General features: G+C 38.1%; 1 protein-coding gene and 1 pseudogene across 6 annotated transcripts in view; both read left to right on the top strand.

The window, feature by feature from the left end:
- Positions 1–1,794: 1,794 nt before the first annotated feature.
- Positions 1,795–2,238, top strand: LOC132529487 (cytochrome c oxidase assembly protein COX20, mitochondrial-like; annotated as a pseudogene).
- A 2,557-nt stretch (positions 2,239–4,795) lies between these two features.
- Positions 4,796–14,203, top strand: part of SPATA7 (spermatogenesis associated 7) — a 36,418-nt gene continuing 27,010 nt past the window's right edge. For 2 of the 6 annotated variants that reach the window (XM_060124508.1, XM_060124432.1), the window contains exons 1-3: positions 4,796–4,960; positions 9,338–9,412; positions 11,305–11,400. In XM_060124508.1, the coding sequence (XP_059980491.1) occupies positions 4,942–4,960; positions 9,338–9,412; positions 11,305–11,400 (190 nt within the window). In that variant the 5' untranslated portion in view covers positions 4,796–4,941. Of the gene's footprint in view, positions 4,961–9,337; positions 9,413–11,304; positions 11,401–11,651; positions 11,729–14,203 lie in introns of those variants that run through there. The other 4 variants (XM_060124802.1, XM_060124672.1, XM_060124591.1 and 1 more) reach the window with 3 other exon arrangements.

The raw sequence follows: 14,203 nt of genomic DNA, 5'->3' as shown, positions 1-14,203 counted from the left end.
TGGCTATTTGCTATTCATAGACGCACCTATAGGAGCTTTATTGCAACTTCCCAGAAATCCACTAATCGTTAAAACTCCAAACTCTATTTTTTTAACTGAAAGAAATAATATCAGGATAAACTAACAGCTCGGTTATGTTTTTTGCTTTGCTTTCTTTTTAGCGGTGAAGCCATTTGTAAACAGAGAATGCATTAGGTGGAGATTATCAAAACTTCAGTCTGAGCCTCCACCCAGATATATTGTGGGCAACTGATTGGCAGTGGAAAAATAGATACAATGCTCTTCTTAAGCTATAGGGACAGGTTACATAGTAACCATAGAATGTTTAAGTTCTGTTCACAGAGACTTCTCTTAATTGGACAGAAAGATTTAAGAAACACAGCTGGGGAGAAATTGGAGCTGTGGAGGACTATTACAGTTACTAGCCGACTTAATATCTGCAATTCTGGCAGCCTTTCCAAAGGGTCACGATATGAGTGATTCTTTTCAAGAAACAAGAAGCCAGCTAAGCTACCTCCAGAGTCATAATTTTGTGCTCTTTTAAAATATAGGAAAAATGAAAATAAAGTGTGGAATGGAGCATAAAAGTGCAGTGAACTCTGTGGTGTTACAGCTCTGATAAATTTCTATGGACAAGATGATATTTGTGTTCAGATATCAAAGTTCTTTTTCTTACGAGAACTCAAAATGGTCATTTGGGATCAGTTTATCCTATTATCACTCTTTTTTTGTCTATCTGTCCTTTTTTTCTATCTGTTAAGCACATGTTGCTTTATAGAGATTATGGTCATTACTGTTCTCTCCAGCTTTAACAATAAAATTAAGAAAACTCAAGTTATAGGTTGACAATGATGAAGATTTTTTTATTCATGAAGGGCCTTCAGATAATACAGTAATTTCTTCCTGTGCTCAAGAAAGAACTCGGTATATATGTCACTAACAATTATTGGAGAAGCTCTACCTTGAAGTCACGTTTCAAAATGCTTTTCACTCCTTACACTCCTTGAGTAAGATTTGTAAGTTAATGTTGCCTCCTATGGCTTGACTGTCTTCCTCATAGAGATGCAGCTTAAAACTTTCCTAAAGCCCCCTCTAGTGACAAACAGCAAATTAATCCATTACTTCATAACATGCTAATACCGCCAAGCTCTGAAGTTCCATTTTCTCATTTACTTATTAGATGAATGAATAGCTACAGTATTTTGATTGGAGAATGACTGAGAAATAGTCAATAGCTCAAATTTCCAAGGTTTCCACCAAAACCTAAGGGATTTTGTTTTGAGACTGGGGCCAACATATAGGGCACATTGATCATTTCATTTCATTTCTTTTCTCTGCCCTGATAGGTACACCTTAAAAAATATTCCCTAAAAAAAGTCCTTCATTTTTGTCCTTCAGGGACTTTAAAGATGAAAATATGTTCATAATTAGCCATTGAATGGGAAAAGATTATCTTGGCCTTTACCTCTTGGTGCTTTCACTGCATTTACTGGATAGTTTTCATTGATGATACTGAGCATGGCCAAGCAGACAAATATAAATTCCAGGAATCCTCTGAATTATGCAAGTAATGGTACTCTATAAAGATATAGATTAAATGTAAATGTAATAATACAATATGTCTTAAAATAATATAGAATAAAATAGAATAAATGAACTATATATGTATTAGGCTATATATTATGGTATGTAATAATACATAGTTTATTTTATTTATATCCCCATTTCCAAAGGGCTTCAAACTCATCTAATTAAAAATAGGCTTGATTAGGGGCAAAGGTACCGACCGTCCCCATGGCAGCTGTGCTGGAGCCCGGGGAGCCCAGGAAGGGGAAGCCGTTTAAGCTCCTATGAATTTCAGATGTTGAAAACATTCCCTATGCACGGGATTCGATATTATACGGCTCATTAGGATCTGTTGAGGCTGGCTTTGGACATTTTTTGTTAACCAGTAGAATTAGAAGATCACGTGATGTTGGAAGTAGGAGGTTTTATCTTGGTAACTTTAGGATGCTGGTTCAATTGTAGGTATAATTATGCAAAGCTAAGAATCCAGGAAAGACTTGCCAGAGAAGGAATTAAAAACAAGATTTTATATGAAAGTATCCACCTTGATCCTGAAAGAAAACAAACCAACGGTGGCAGCAGCAGCAATTGAGCAGTCTTGAGCTTAGAAAACCTGGATGCAACTCACTTCAGTGTGAACAAAGCTGAGATCAACTACAGAAAGCATTTTATGTACCATAAGAAGTCTTTCAATCAAGCAAAGAAAGTATGTGTAAGTTGCAGTCTTTTTTACACATGTATGAATATTTACAAACTTATTCTGGCCCTGTATCTACTGTCAGTATAACACACAGTGGACTCATCCTTAAAATAAACCTCATGTTTAATGCTTTAAAAAATAGGTTTGATTAAACCATTAAATAAGAGTAGAAGAATAAAAGCCACCTGCCTAATAAAGGGAATTAAAGAGATAAATAGAAAAATAGGCTATGAATAGTTATTGCAACTGAGCACAAGTCTTAGTTTTGAGCTGACAAGCTAAGACAAAAAGAAGAAACTCAATAATAAAAGTAAACATAGCAATGCATTAAGGGAGAAAATTGTTTTCCTTCTAAAATACAGATACAAGCCTCCAGATATCAATAACAAAAATGTACCATTGGAATGATTTCTTAACAATGAGAAATTCATGTTTAAATACTCAACAAAAGGTCTTCAGGAATGTCTCTTCTCCAAGACTATTGCAACTGGTGGTGATTCCCCAGTGGAAGCGTGTTCCTGGAAGCTAAATCTACAATAAGCCCATATTAGCTGCATGCATCTGCCTATGATCATGGGTTATCTCTTGGGAACAGCAACCAGAAAGGATCTTCTCTCTCTTCTTTATACACATAGAGTGAAAGCCAAGGACAAATTAAAATGCACTTATGATAATATGTTCTCTGCTAAAATTGGAGAGAAAAAGACCCTATTGTCCACTTCTTGAAAGAATTGGAATAAAATACTTAAAAGAAAAATAATGAAATGAGGATGGCTTCAGCTGAAGTTGGATAGCAAGCAATATAGTCTTCAGAACCCTCTCCCACTTTGCGGTCCTCGCTTAATCGTGGAGGCCCTTTCCTATCTGAAACTCAAATTTACTTTTGATACCCAAAATCTACTTTCACAAGAGAAGCTGGCATCACCTTTGTGTGAGTCAAGTCACTGTGTTGCTTCTCCCAGAGGCGTTTGCCCTTTATGTTTTGGTTGTAATTCAATCTAACAAATGCTTACTGGAGGCCTATTATACGCAAGATATTTTCCAGATGCTAGTAGTGGAATAAAAGGTTTCATGTTTTTAGACAGGGATTTCAAGCATTAATAAGTAGGTAGGCAAGAGTGTTTTTGTTCTCTCGGTAACACCTGACTCTCTACCCCTGCACCCTTCTAAATGACTTCTGCTGTTGGGGGCCACAGAACCATCACACACACTTCATAGTTCTCAGATTTTGAAGCTAATTTTCTCCTTTCCCTAGAGTCTTAGAGAATCAGGAGTTCAGATGAATTTCTGGCTTATTCCCCTTTCCTTTTCATAGTGTTCCTGACTTACTCCCTTATGCCTGAATTTCCTGATACCCAAGTTCTTCCGAGACAAAGTCTTAGAAGAGAGAAAACTTTTATTTTCTGAACATCTCATTTTGCCAGGCACTGTATGTGTTAATCCTTACAACTACAAAGTTAGTAGCATCTCTTACATCTTAGAAAAGAGGGGCTTGAGGCTTGGAGAGGTTTGGAAACTAATTCAAGAAATTTAGGAACTAACTGTGGCAAAACACTCACAATTAAGTTCCACATATCTGACTCCAAAGCCAGTACTTTTTCCATTACAGCAGAGGTTGGGGGCGTGTATGTGTGTGTGTATGTGTCTGTGTGCGGTTTTGCCTCTCAGGGGAACTTTGGCAACAGCTGGAGACATTTTTTGTCACAACCAGGGGTGGAGTGGGTGGGTTGCTACTGGCATGCAGTGCATAGAGGCCAGGGATACTGCTAAACATCCTACAGTGCACAGGACAGCCACCCCCCAACAAAGAATTATGAATCCAGCCCAAAATGTCAGTAGAGCTGCTGCTGAGAAGTGATACATTACTATGCTCCACACCCCATTCTGTTCTTATTTCCAAGAATTCAAAAGTAACTGCTTCAAAATTAAACAAATTGTTCAAAGTCACGGATAAATCAATACCTTGTTCATGTTGCAACTCTCTTCCATCATAAAGGAAAACACATTGGCGCCTTAAGATAAAAAAGGCGGAGGGGGGTGGTGGAAGAGGATGGAGGAAGCTCAGTAAGCAGAAAGGAAATGCAAACTGATTACTGGGGTTAAGAATTAAGATATAAATATGTAGATGTTTTTCATCCCCAGGATTTTCACTAATCCAAATGTTCACGTACTGCTTGGAAATTTAATTATTTGGAGCTGGTTAAATGTTACCCTGCCCTCAACCAACAATTGCGTTTGACTTCCTTCCGGTACCCAAGGGACATGGATGCCAGATGAGACTACCATCTCTTCCCTCTCTTCCCGAAGGGATGAGGCCTGCCAGGTGCAGGTGGCTCGACTCCTGACTGGCGGCCGCTCTGTGGACTACTAGCAGAGATCCAGAGCAACAGACTGGCGCTTGGGGCTCTTTCCCCGCCCAGTCCGTCCACCCTAGCGTCCTCTGCGGCGGGGGGCGGGGCTGCGGGGCCGCGGGAGCGCACGTCCCTGCGCCGTGACGTCACAATCCCGGCGCCTTGGAGCCTGCGCCTAGCAACCTGCTTTGCGTCAGTCTTCAGCTCCTGCCGCCGCCCGCGGCTTCTTTCTCGCCAAACGTCTGCTGCGGGGGCTGGCCCGGCCCCGGGAAGGACCAAAGGGGACCCAGCGTGTCCCCACGGCGGCTGCAAGAGGATCTAAACATGGATGGCAGCCGGAGAGGTAAAGGGCAGCTGTCGCGGGCGACCGCCATCTCGCGTCGACCCGCTTTCCGACCCTCGGGTCTGGGGTCCGGGTAACGGGCCGCGCGGGTCGAGGCCGCGCGCTGGGCGCTCCCCGACCCCTGCTTAGTCGCCGGTGTTGACCCGAGTGTTGCCCCGAGCTGCCCAGGCCTCTCGCCCGGGATGAAGCCCTGCTTGCGGGATTCACAGATCCACTTCTTGCTCAGAATTTGTTGCCCTGACTCCAGGAGGCCCTGTCCCCTGAATTCGGGGTCGGAGGCAGAGGAACCAAATGTGGTCTTTGGAGTCAGACCTCCCTGGGCCCAAAATTAAGCCCCGCTGCACTCCCGAGGGGTGAGCCTCAGTTTCCTCATCTCGAACCATGGGTGGTGGTAAAAACACCCATGGATTTTTTTTTACATTAAATGGGTAAAAACACCCATTTAATCTTGAGGATTAAATGCGGATAATACATACAAAGCTCCTGGCACATTGTAAGTACTCAGTAAATACAAAATTCTTCATACTGTAACCCCGTCCCCGCCCCCCCGAAAAAAAAACACCATTGAGTAACCCAGGGATTCTCTAACTTTAGTGCGAATAGGAATCACCTAGGAATCTTGTTAAAATGCTGGTTATGATTCAGTAAGTCTGATGCGGGCGGGGCGGGGCTGAGATTTTACATTTCTAATAAGCTTCCAAATGATGCAGCATTGCTGGCTACAGTTTTAGGAGCAAAGGACTAATCCATGGTCACTATGTATACCTGCCCTTGACTGAATACTCTGGGTTAAAATGTACATCACTGTGGAACAATTTGAGCCATATAACTTTAAATTTCTAGGAGTCAGCCCAGTCCAAATAATCTGCATCTTCGCACTTTCTGAGCGAGGCAGATAAGGCAGTCTTCAGACCTCTTCTCCCAATTCAGTGTTCTTATCTATTTTAAACTGTACCTTTAAACCAAGCTGCTGGATGGTTCCTTGCAACAAGTCTTGCTTTGAATACAAGTGCACCTCTATTATGTAATCATTGATCAAAATAAGTGCTGTTCTAAATGTAGGAGATAACTATTCATTGATCACCAAACAGTATACTCTGACACCTTGCCACCTAAGTTCCAGAAAAAGCAAACGAAAGTGCTGTTAATGGTTTTCAGAAGTTTTACCACATAGGCTAACATTACTCTTGCTGTGTACCAGAAACTATTACCAAGTTAACGTTTTTCAATCCACAGAACATCTTGTACATAGGTATTCTCATTTTACAGTGAAGAAACTAAAAGATCATAAGTAACTTGCCAAGGTCACAGTTAAGTGGCACAACAGGCTTTGAATGCAGGTGTGATGAATGTGAAACCCGAGAGCCATTGTTTTACTTAACTATCCCATGGTAGAAGTGGGAGCATGGGAAAGGATATATGTGAAATTTAGAATATAATAGACTTAGTAAGACTTAGTGTCAGTATTTATTAATTAAATTATTTTTAAAGTCAGGCTCATGTCAAAATGTAAAAAGGTTTCTATTTTTATAACTTACCCAATTTAATTAGCTTCATTTTTAGGACATTATATAATATATAGTATCAAACGTTGTTTTTTATTTTGAGTTTTTAAACAAAATGTAATATTCAACAGAGATCTAGGGTAGTCAGTTCTCCTATACCATAATTATTAATAGGAAACCATAAGTAATTTTAGCCAGAGCTAAAATACTTAATTTTAACGGAAAGTATTGCACTTTCTAAATTTCTTTGATTTCATTAAGAGGTTACCTTTGATGCTTTCAAGAGCACAAAATATTAAGACATCGAACGTTATAATTTATCTTTTGTCATTTATTCTCTCTGACATTGTGCTTTCTAACTTCTCTAGATATACCTGCTTTTTCTTTTTCTGTGAACTGAAGGGAAACATACATACATTAGAAAGGAATTTGGAGGGAATAAACTGCATACAGGGAATAAACTACATACTTCTTAGCCTGTTTCACTTGATATAGTAGCTTGGAGCATGGTTTGAGCCCTAAGCAATTTATATTGATCAAGATAGTGTAATGGTTGACTCAGAAGCCAGACTGCCTAGGTTCAGACCCGAAATCTGTCACATAGTAGTTGTGTAATCTTGGGGAAATTACATGCTTACCTCTTTGTGCTTCATCTATAAAGTGGGGATAATGATAGTACCCCTCATAGGATTGTTGTAAGGATTAAGTGAATTTGTTTCTACAAAGTGCTTAGAACAGTGCCAGGCACAGTTAGCGGTATTCAGTAAGTTAGCGTTTGACTGCAGGTGAAGAAGCCCAACTCAAGATGGCTTAAGCTAAAATAGGACTTTTTGAGTTCATGTACGAATAGGCTAGGGAGGGTAGAGCTTCAAACATGGTTAGATCCCGATACTCAGGCGATGTTACCAGGGATCTCATTTGGTCTTGGTTACACTTCCCTCTGTGTAGGCTTCGTTCTCAGACAGGTTCCCATTGTGTTGTGCAAGATGGCCACCAGTAGTGCCACGCTTATTTATGTTCTAGGAATTTCCTAAGAGTTCCAGTAAAAGTCCCATGATTATGTCTCATTGGCTGGACTTGGGTCACATAGTCATTCCTGATTCAGTCATCATTGCTGGCCAGTTTGGGGTGATATGCCCACCTCTGAGCAGTGGGCTCCACTTGAACCAGCTGGGCTAAGAGAGGGGAGGAGTGGTTCCCCAAGCAGGTTGAGGTCCTATTTCCAGATAAAGGGGCATTGGATTCTGGGCAGGCAAAAAGTCAACACTTTTTTCCCTCTGGAGAAATAAGGTTTGCTTGAGAGTTTGTTGGTTAGTTTGCTCTTTTTATGTTTAGTCTCTCTCTCTCCAGGCAAAAACTATGCTAATTTCATGACTGTCTTCATTACCAGCTCAAGTGGTATCACCTTGGCTTCTCTTGTCCTAAATAAGTTAATAGTTTTCCTTCTGGCTCTCTGGCCTATGATGTAGGAGGAGCTTCTTGGGTATTCTGATCTCAGATTGTTTTTTGTTTTAGTCTGTTCTGGCAGGCTTTGTTCTCTGATCCTAGACTTTAGTTCTACTATCTCGATAACTCTTTTTCTATTTTCAAACATCATATTTCTTCCAGACTTTGTGTCTTCCCCACACCTTTATAGCTTATAAAAGTTCACCTGATAGCAGACTGGCCATTTTACCCACTTAAAACATGTCTTGGGATACACTATATTTTGCACGTTAAATTCCATTAAACTCTGTAACTCAGCCTTCCTATCTTGGAGGTTACCCCTCAAAACACAATCACTTTTTCGGGAGAGAAGTTATTTTGTGATAAAGTATATATATAATTTTCTGACAGCCTATCTGGTCTGAAACATGAGACACTGACTTTAGGGGACAGAGTGAGTTTTCCATCACTAGAGGTGCTTTTAAATATAAGATGTTTAGGGACTTCCCTGGTGGCTCAGTGGTTAAGAATCCACCTGCCATTGCAGGGGACATGGGTTCGAGCCCTGGTTGGGGAAGATCCCACATGCTGCAGAGCAGCTAACCCCGTGGGCTTCAACTACTTAGCCTGCGCTCTAGAGCCCACGAGCCACAACTGCTGAGGCCACATGCCACAACTACTGAAGCCCGGGTGCCTAGAGTCCGTTCTCCGCAACAAGAGAAGCCACCGCAGTGAGAAGCCCACGCACTGCAACAAAGAGTAGCCCCCACTCGCTGCAACTAGAGAAAGCCCATGGGCAGCAATGAAGACTCAACACAGCCATGAATAAATGAATGAATAAATAAATAAATTTATGAATATAAGATGTTTAGATAGAATCCAACCAAGAGGGTAAGTGGGTTGGACTAGATGAACCTTAAGACACCTTTAATCATTAAGTTCTGATTCTGACATTTTTATATATTTATATATAATAATATTATACTGTATAATTTATAATTTACCAAATTACTTTGTGAGAGGATTACTTAAAGTTATTTTTAAGGACAGACCAGCCTATGATTAACTGAAATAGTTAATCATATGTATCAACTGAAAATCTAGTTGTGTTCTGTCTCAAAATCATTTAAAAACCAGTAGGTCAGTGATTTACTGAATAAAGTCAGTATATATCAAATAACATAATTAATGTGTTTATCATTTTATCCAGTGAAACTTAAGCCTCAAGGCACAACTGTTTTGAAAATTACTTATTTTCTTAAAAGAGAAAGCCTTTTATCTATGGCCGCCGAATTTTTGTGTGATATATCATTGCTGGTTAGTAATATGATTGAATAAAATTTTAAACAATTTTGGTAAAGATAAGTTTATTATTTTTTATGTGTTCAGTAGTGTCTTTGTGAAAGTTGTGTTTCATTTATCCTAATTCATGTTTTTTTGTTAAAAGTCAGAGCAACCTCTGTCCTTCCCAGATATGGTCCACCCTGCCTATTTAAAGGACACTTGAGCACCAAAAGTAATGGTAAGTGAGGTACTTAAAATGGTAAAAGATTGTTAAAAGATTGACCAAGTGTGTTTCCTTTATTTGTAAATTATGTAACATGATGAAAAAATACTTCATTTAATCAATATTTGAACTTCATATTATCAATTATAATTACATATTATAGGAATTCTTGAGGTTAGAGAATTTAGGAGCCCATCACGCCCTGGATGTGGACCTTGCTACCTTGTGCTCCCTGCTGCAGCTCCAGCCCAGCTCTTCTCTTTGCTGGCCAACTACCCTGGCTGAAGGCATGCCTTCCTTGTTATAATGGTGATTAGCAGATTGTTAAAGACACAGCACTGAAAAGGAAAAGCTGTGCAGAGGAAAAGAGCCCTTGAAAAATGCATTTTGTATCAGGAGCAAACACTTATCCAACTGGGCCTCTTTATCCAATTGGACTTCTAGATTCTATGAAAGCGGAATCTGTATTCTGTAGATGTTTTCACATTTTAAAGCCTTTAAAGTAAATTTTAATGTACATTTAAAGTATTTTTATAATTATAGCTTAAAATGTTTTAGCCTGGGTTTTTAGGCAAAATACTAATTGAAAGTCTTTCTTTCCTTACTTACATGAAAAATCCTTTATACTGATCCTCCAAATGTGAAAGAAGAATCATTTTCTGTTACTTCATTTATTTCTTTGTAATAAAGCATATATACACATAGAGCCAGAATCATAAACTTTGAAAATCAATTTTTAAATAAAAATTTTGAACTAGTTTTAAAAGATACATACATAGAAAAGCAGGATAAAGAACAATACGTCGTATACTAACTTTTTTTTAAAGAATATATGTGCAGAGCTGGTATAGGAATAGTGATTGTAAGTATGAGGTTGCCTTGGTTCACATCTAAACTGCATCCTTTATCAGCTGTGTGACCTTGAAGACCTCACTCACATCTCTCTGCCTCCGTTTGCACGTCTATTAAATGGTGATAATAATGACTAAATGAGTTTTTACAGGTAAAGAGCTTAGAGCAATATATGCATGGTACCTATTCAATAAATGTTTTTAGTAGTAGTTGTAGTATTAGTGTCAAGATTATCATTATTGTATATACTTTTATTATGCATAGAATTTCCTTGGAAGGAAATTCTGCCCTAGGGGTCAGGGCAGGAAATTCACTTCTTTTTCAATGTCTCTATGCCATTTTAGCTATAATTTTTAACCACATGCATGTATTCTCAAAAACTTTTTAATATTTAAAAAAGTTATGCCTACATTTACATTTTATACATTTAAACTAATATATACATGCTTAATTCTAAGATTTCTTTTAACAGTTTAGAGGAGGTCAAGAAGTTTAATGTCATCCAATTTCTTTGTAATTATACTTGTCTTAAGATAGTCCTAATACTTCAAAAAGAATGCAGTAAACAGATTTGTAGGTCTTGTTTTCAGATGTAAAATTAGAAGTTTGCATCTCAGAATAGAATCTTTGCCTAGAGTTTCGGAGTTTGGGATTTGTTTGATTTCCCAGACTCCATGTATTCAAGTGTTAACAATGGTAACATTATTTTATCATCAGGCAAGCAGCTAAACGTTTTTAGTTATGAGATTGAGAGCTGTCGATAAGAAATAGTTTTGTAAATGTAATGGTAGATTATATTTCTCAGTCTCTTCCCAAAACTCTCAGGCTTGTAAAACTTATTCCTAGAAAGGTTTGAACGCAAAGTAGTGAATAGCTCGTTATCAGTGCAAGGTGACAGCTAGGACATATTCAGCATCACAGATATGATGTCAGTATCTCCATGGTTAAACTTCAGAACATTTTATAAAAAGGAGCTTAATAATCAGTAACTTGTTTATCTCATGATGACTTTTATATTTTAAATATATAATGATTAAATATGTTTTAATTTTTAGCTTTTTGCACTGACTCCTCCTCTCTCAGACTAAGTACCCTCCAACTGGTCAAGAATCACATGGCTGTTCACTATAATAAAATCCTTTCAGCCAAAGGTAAAAACGTACAAATGTTAACTTTCTGTACCCAATTTAAACCCTTCTCAGCTTCACTTCTAATTAGTGTAAATCTGTAGCAAAAATGAATACATTATATACCCATGGGTTTGTGTTTGGTGTAGTAAGATACCAACCACAGACTCTATATACCTAGCAAATTCAAAATGCCATTTTTATTAACTGTATTTGAATGTAATATCTATGTTGTTTCATTTTACCTGTTATTCCTAATATATTTTTGCGATTAGATGCTGATCTTAATATAACAAAAGTTTATGATCTTCTCTTCTGTTTTCAAATTTGAAGAAGCTACACAGAGAAGATGGTAACTACAATTTTTTTCTTTCTGTCAGCTTTATTGAGGTGTAACTTAAATATAATAAAATGAACTAATTTCAAGTGTACAGTTGAAATTTTTGAAAAATATATACATTTTTATGATCACCACTACAGTCATGCTATAAAAGAAGGATGGGCTAACTACAGCTTGCAGGCCAAGTCATCCTGCCACCTGTTTTTGTACAGCTCCTGAACTAAGAGTGCTATTTATATTTTTAAATGGTTGAAAAAAATCAGAAGAATAATATTTTGTAACATGTGAACGTTACATAAAATTGAAATTCTGTCGTCCATAAATAAACACAGTCGCATTCATTCTTTTACACATCGTCTATGGTGGCTTTTACACTAAAAGGCAGAGTTGACTAGTTGTGACAGAGGCTATATCACCCTGCAAAGCCTGTAGAATTAGCTCTCTGTTCCTTTACGGAGAATGTTCACTGACTCCTGGTATAGAACATTTTCATCGTCCCAAAAGGTTCTTCCTGGTCCTTTGCAATCACTCTCTTCCCTCCAGTTCCTGGCAACCACTGATCTCCTTTCTCTCACTATAATTTTGCCTCTTCTAGAATTTCATATAAATGGAATTATACAATATGTATCATTTTGGGTCTGGCTTATCTCAATTAGTTAACACTTTTGAAACTAATCCATGTTCAGTATTTCTTCCTTGTTATTGCTAAGCAGTATTCCATTTAATGAATATACCACAATTAGTTTATCACTTCATCAGTTGGTGGACATCTGGATTGTATTGACTCACTTTTGGCAATTAGGAATAAAGCTGCTGTACACATTCACATAGAATCTTTGAATGTATGTTTCCATTTCACTTGGATAAATTTATTTACTAGGAGTGGAATGGTGGCGTAATATGGTAAAGTGTATGTTTAACTTTATAAGAAACTGCCAGACTGTTTTCCAGAGTGACATTTTTCATTTCCATCACTTCCACATCCTCACCAACACTTCCTATTGGCAGTCCTAGTGGATATGTAATGGTATCTCATAGGGTTTTAGTTTCTATTTCCCTAATGTCTAATGATGTTGAGCAACTTTTTTTTCCCCTTTTTTTAATTGAAATATAGTTGACATACAATATTACGTTTCAGGTGTACTACATAGTGATTTGACATTTGCATACATTATGAAATGATCACCAAGTCTACTAACCACCTGTCCCCATAAAAAGTTAATTGCAATATTATTGACCCTATTCCTTATGCTATGTAGTACTTATCCGTGGCTTATTTATTGTATAAAGGGAGGCTTATACCTCTTAATCCCCTTCACCTATTTTGCCCCCCATTCCCAACTCCCTCCTTTCTGGCAACCACTCATTTACTCTTTGTATCTGAGTCTTTTCATTTTGTTCGTTCGTTTTGTTTTTCGGATTCCACATATAAGTGAGATCATACAGTATTTGTCTTTTTTGTCTGACTTATTTCACTTCTCATAATACCCTCTAGATCCATTCATGTTATAGCAAAAGACAAGATTTCATTTTTTATGGCTGAGTAATATTCCATCATATATGTACACCACATCTTCTTTATTCATTCATCTATCAATAGTCACTTAACTTGCTCCCATATCTTGGCTATTGTGGATAATGCTGCGGTGAACATTGGAGTGCATATAGCTTTTTTTTTTTTTTTTTTTTTTGCGGTACGCGGGCCTCTCAGTGCTGTGGCCTCTCCCGTTGTGGAGCACAGGCTCCGGACGCACAGGCTCAGCGGCCATGGCTCACGGGCCCAGCCGCTCCGCGGCATGTGGGATCTTCCCAGACCGGGGCACGAACCCGCGTCCCCTGCATCGGCAGGCGGACTCTCAACTACTGCGCCACCAGGGAAGCCCGCATATAGCTTTTTAATTACTGTTTTTATTTCCTTCAGGTAAATTCCCAGAAGTGGAATTACTGAATCATATAGTAGTTCTATTTTTAATTTTTTGAGGAACCTTCATACTGTTTTCCATAGTGATTGTACCAATTTACAATCCGACCAGCAGTGCACAGGGGTTCCCTTTTCATTGAGCAACTTTTCTTATGCTTATTTGCCATCTGTATATCTTCTTTGGTGAAATATCTATTTAAATTTTTTGCCCCTTTTTAAAAAATGGATTGTTTGTCTTCTTAGTACTAAGTTTTGAGAGTTCTCTTTATATGAATATGGGTCCTATGTCAGATACGTATTTTGCAAATATTTTCTCCCAGTCTGTGACTTGTCTTTTCATTTTCTGAAGTTTTTATTATGAAATAACTTTAGGCTTACAGAAAAGTTGCAAAAATAGTACAGAATGTCAAAGAAACCCTTCACCCAGCTTTCCCTGATGTCAAAATCTTCCAAAGCTATAATACAATTATTAAAACCAGGAAATTAATATTGACACAATATTATTAAATACAGACCTTATTTGAATTCCACCAGTTTTTCACCAGTATCTTTTATTTTTTAATTTT

The sequence above is a fragment of the Lagenorhynchus albirostris genome, chromosome 1, assembly GCF_949774975.1.
Source record: "Lagenorhynchus albirostris chromosome 1, mLagAlb1.1, whole genome shotgun sequence".
Lineage (NCBI taxonomy): Eukaryota > Metazoa > Chordata > Mammalia > Artiodactyla > Delphinidae > Lagenorhynchus > Lagenorhynchus albirostris.
This window is presented reverse-complemented; position numbering and strand designations above follow the sequence as displayed.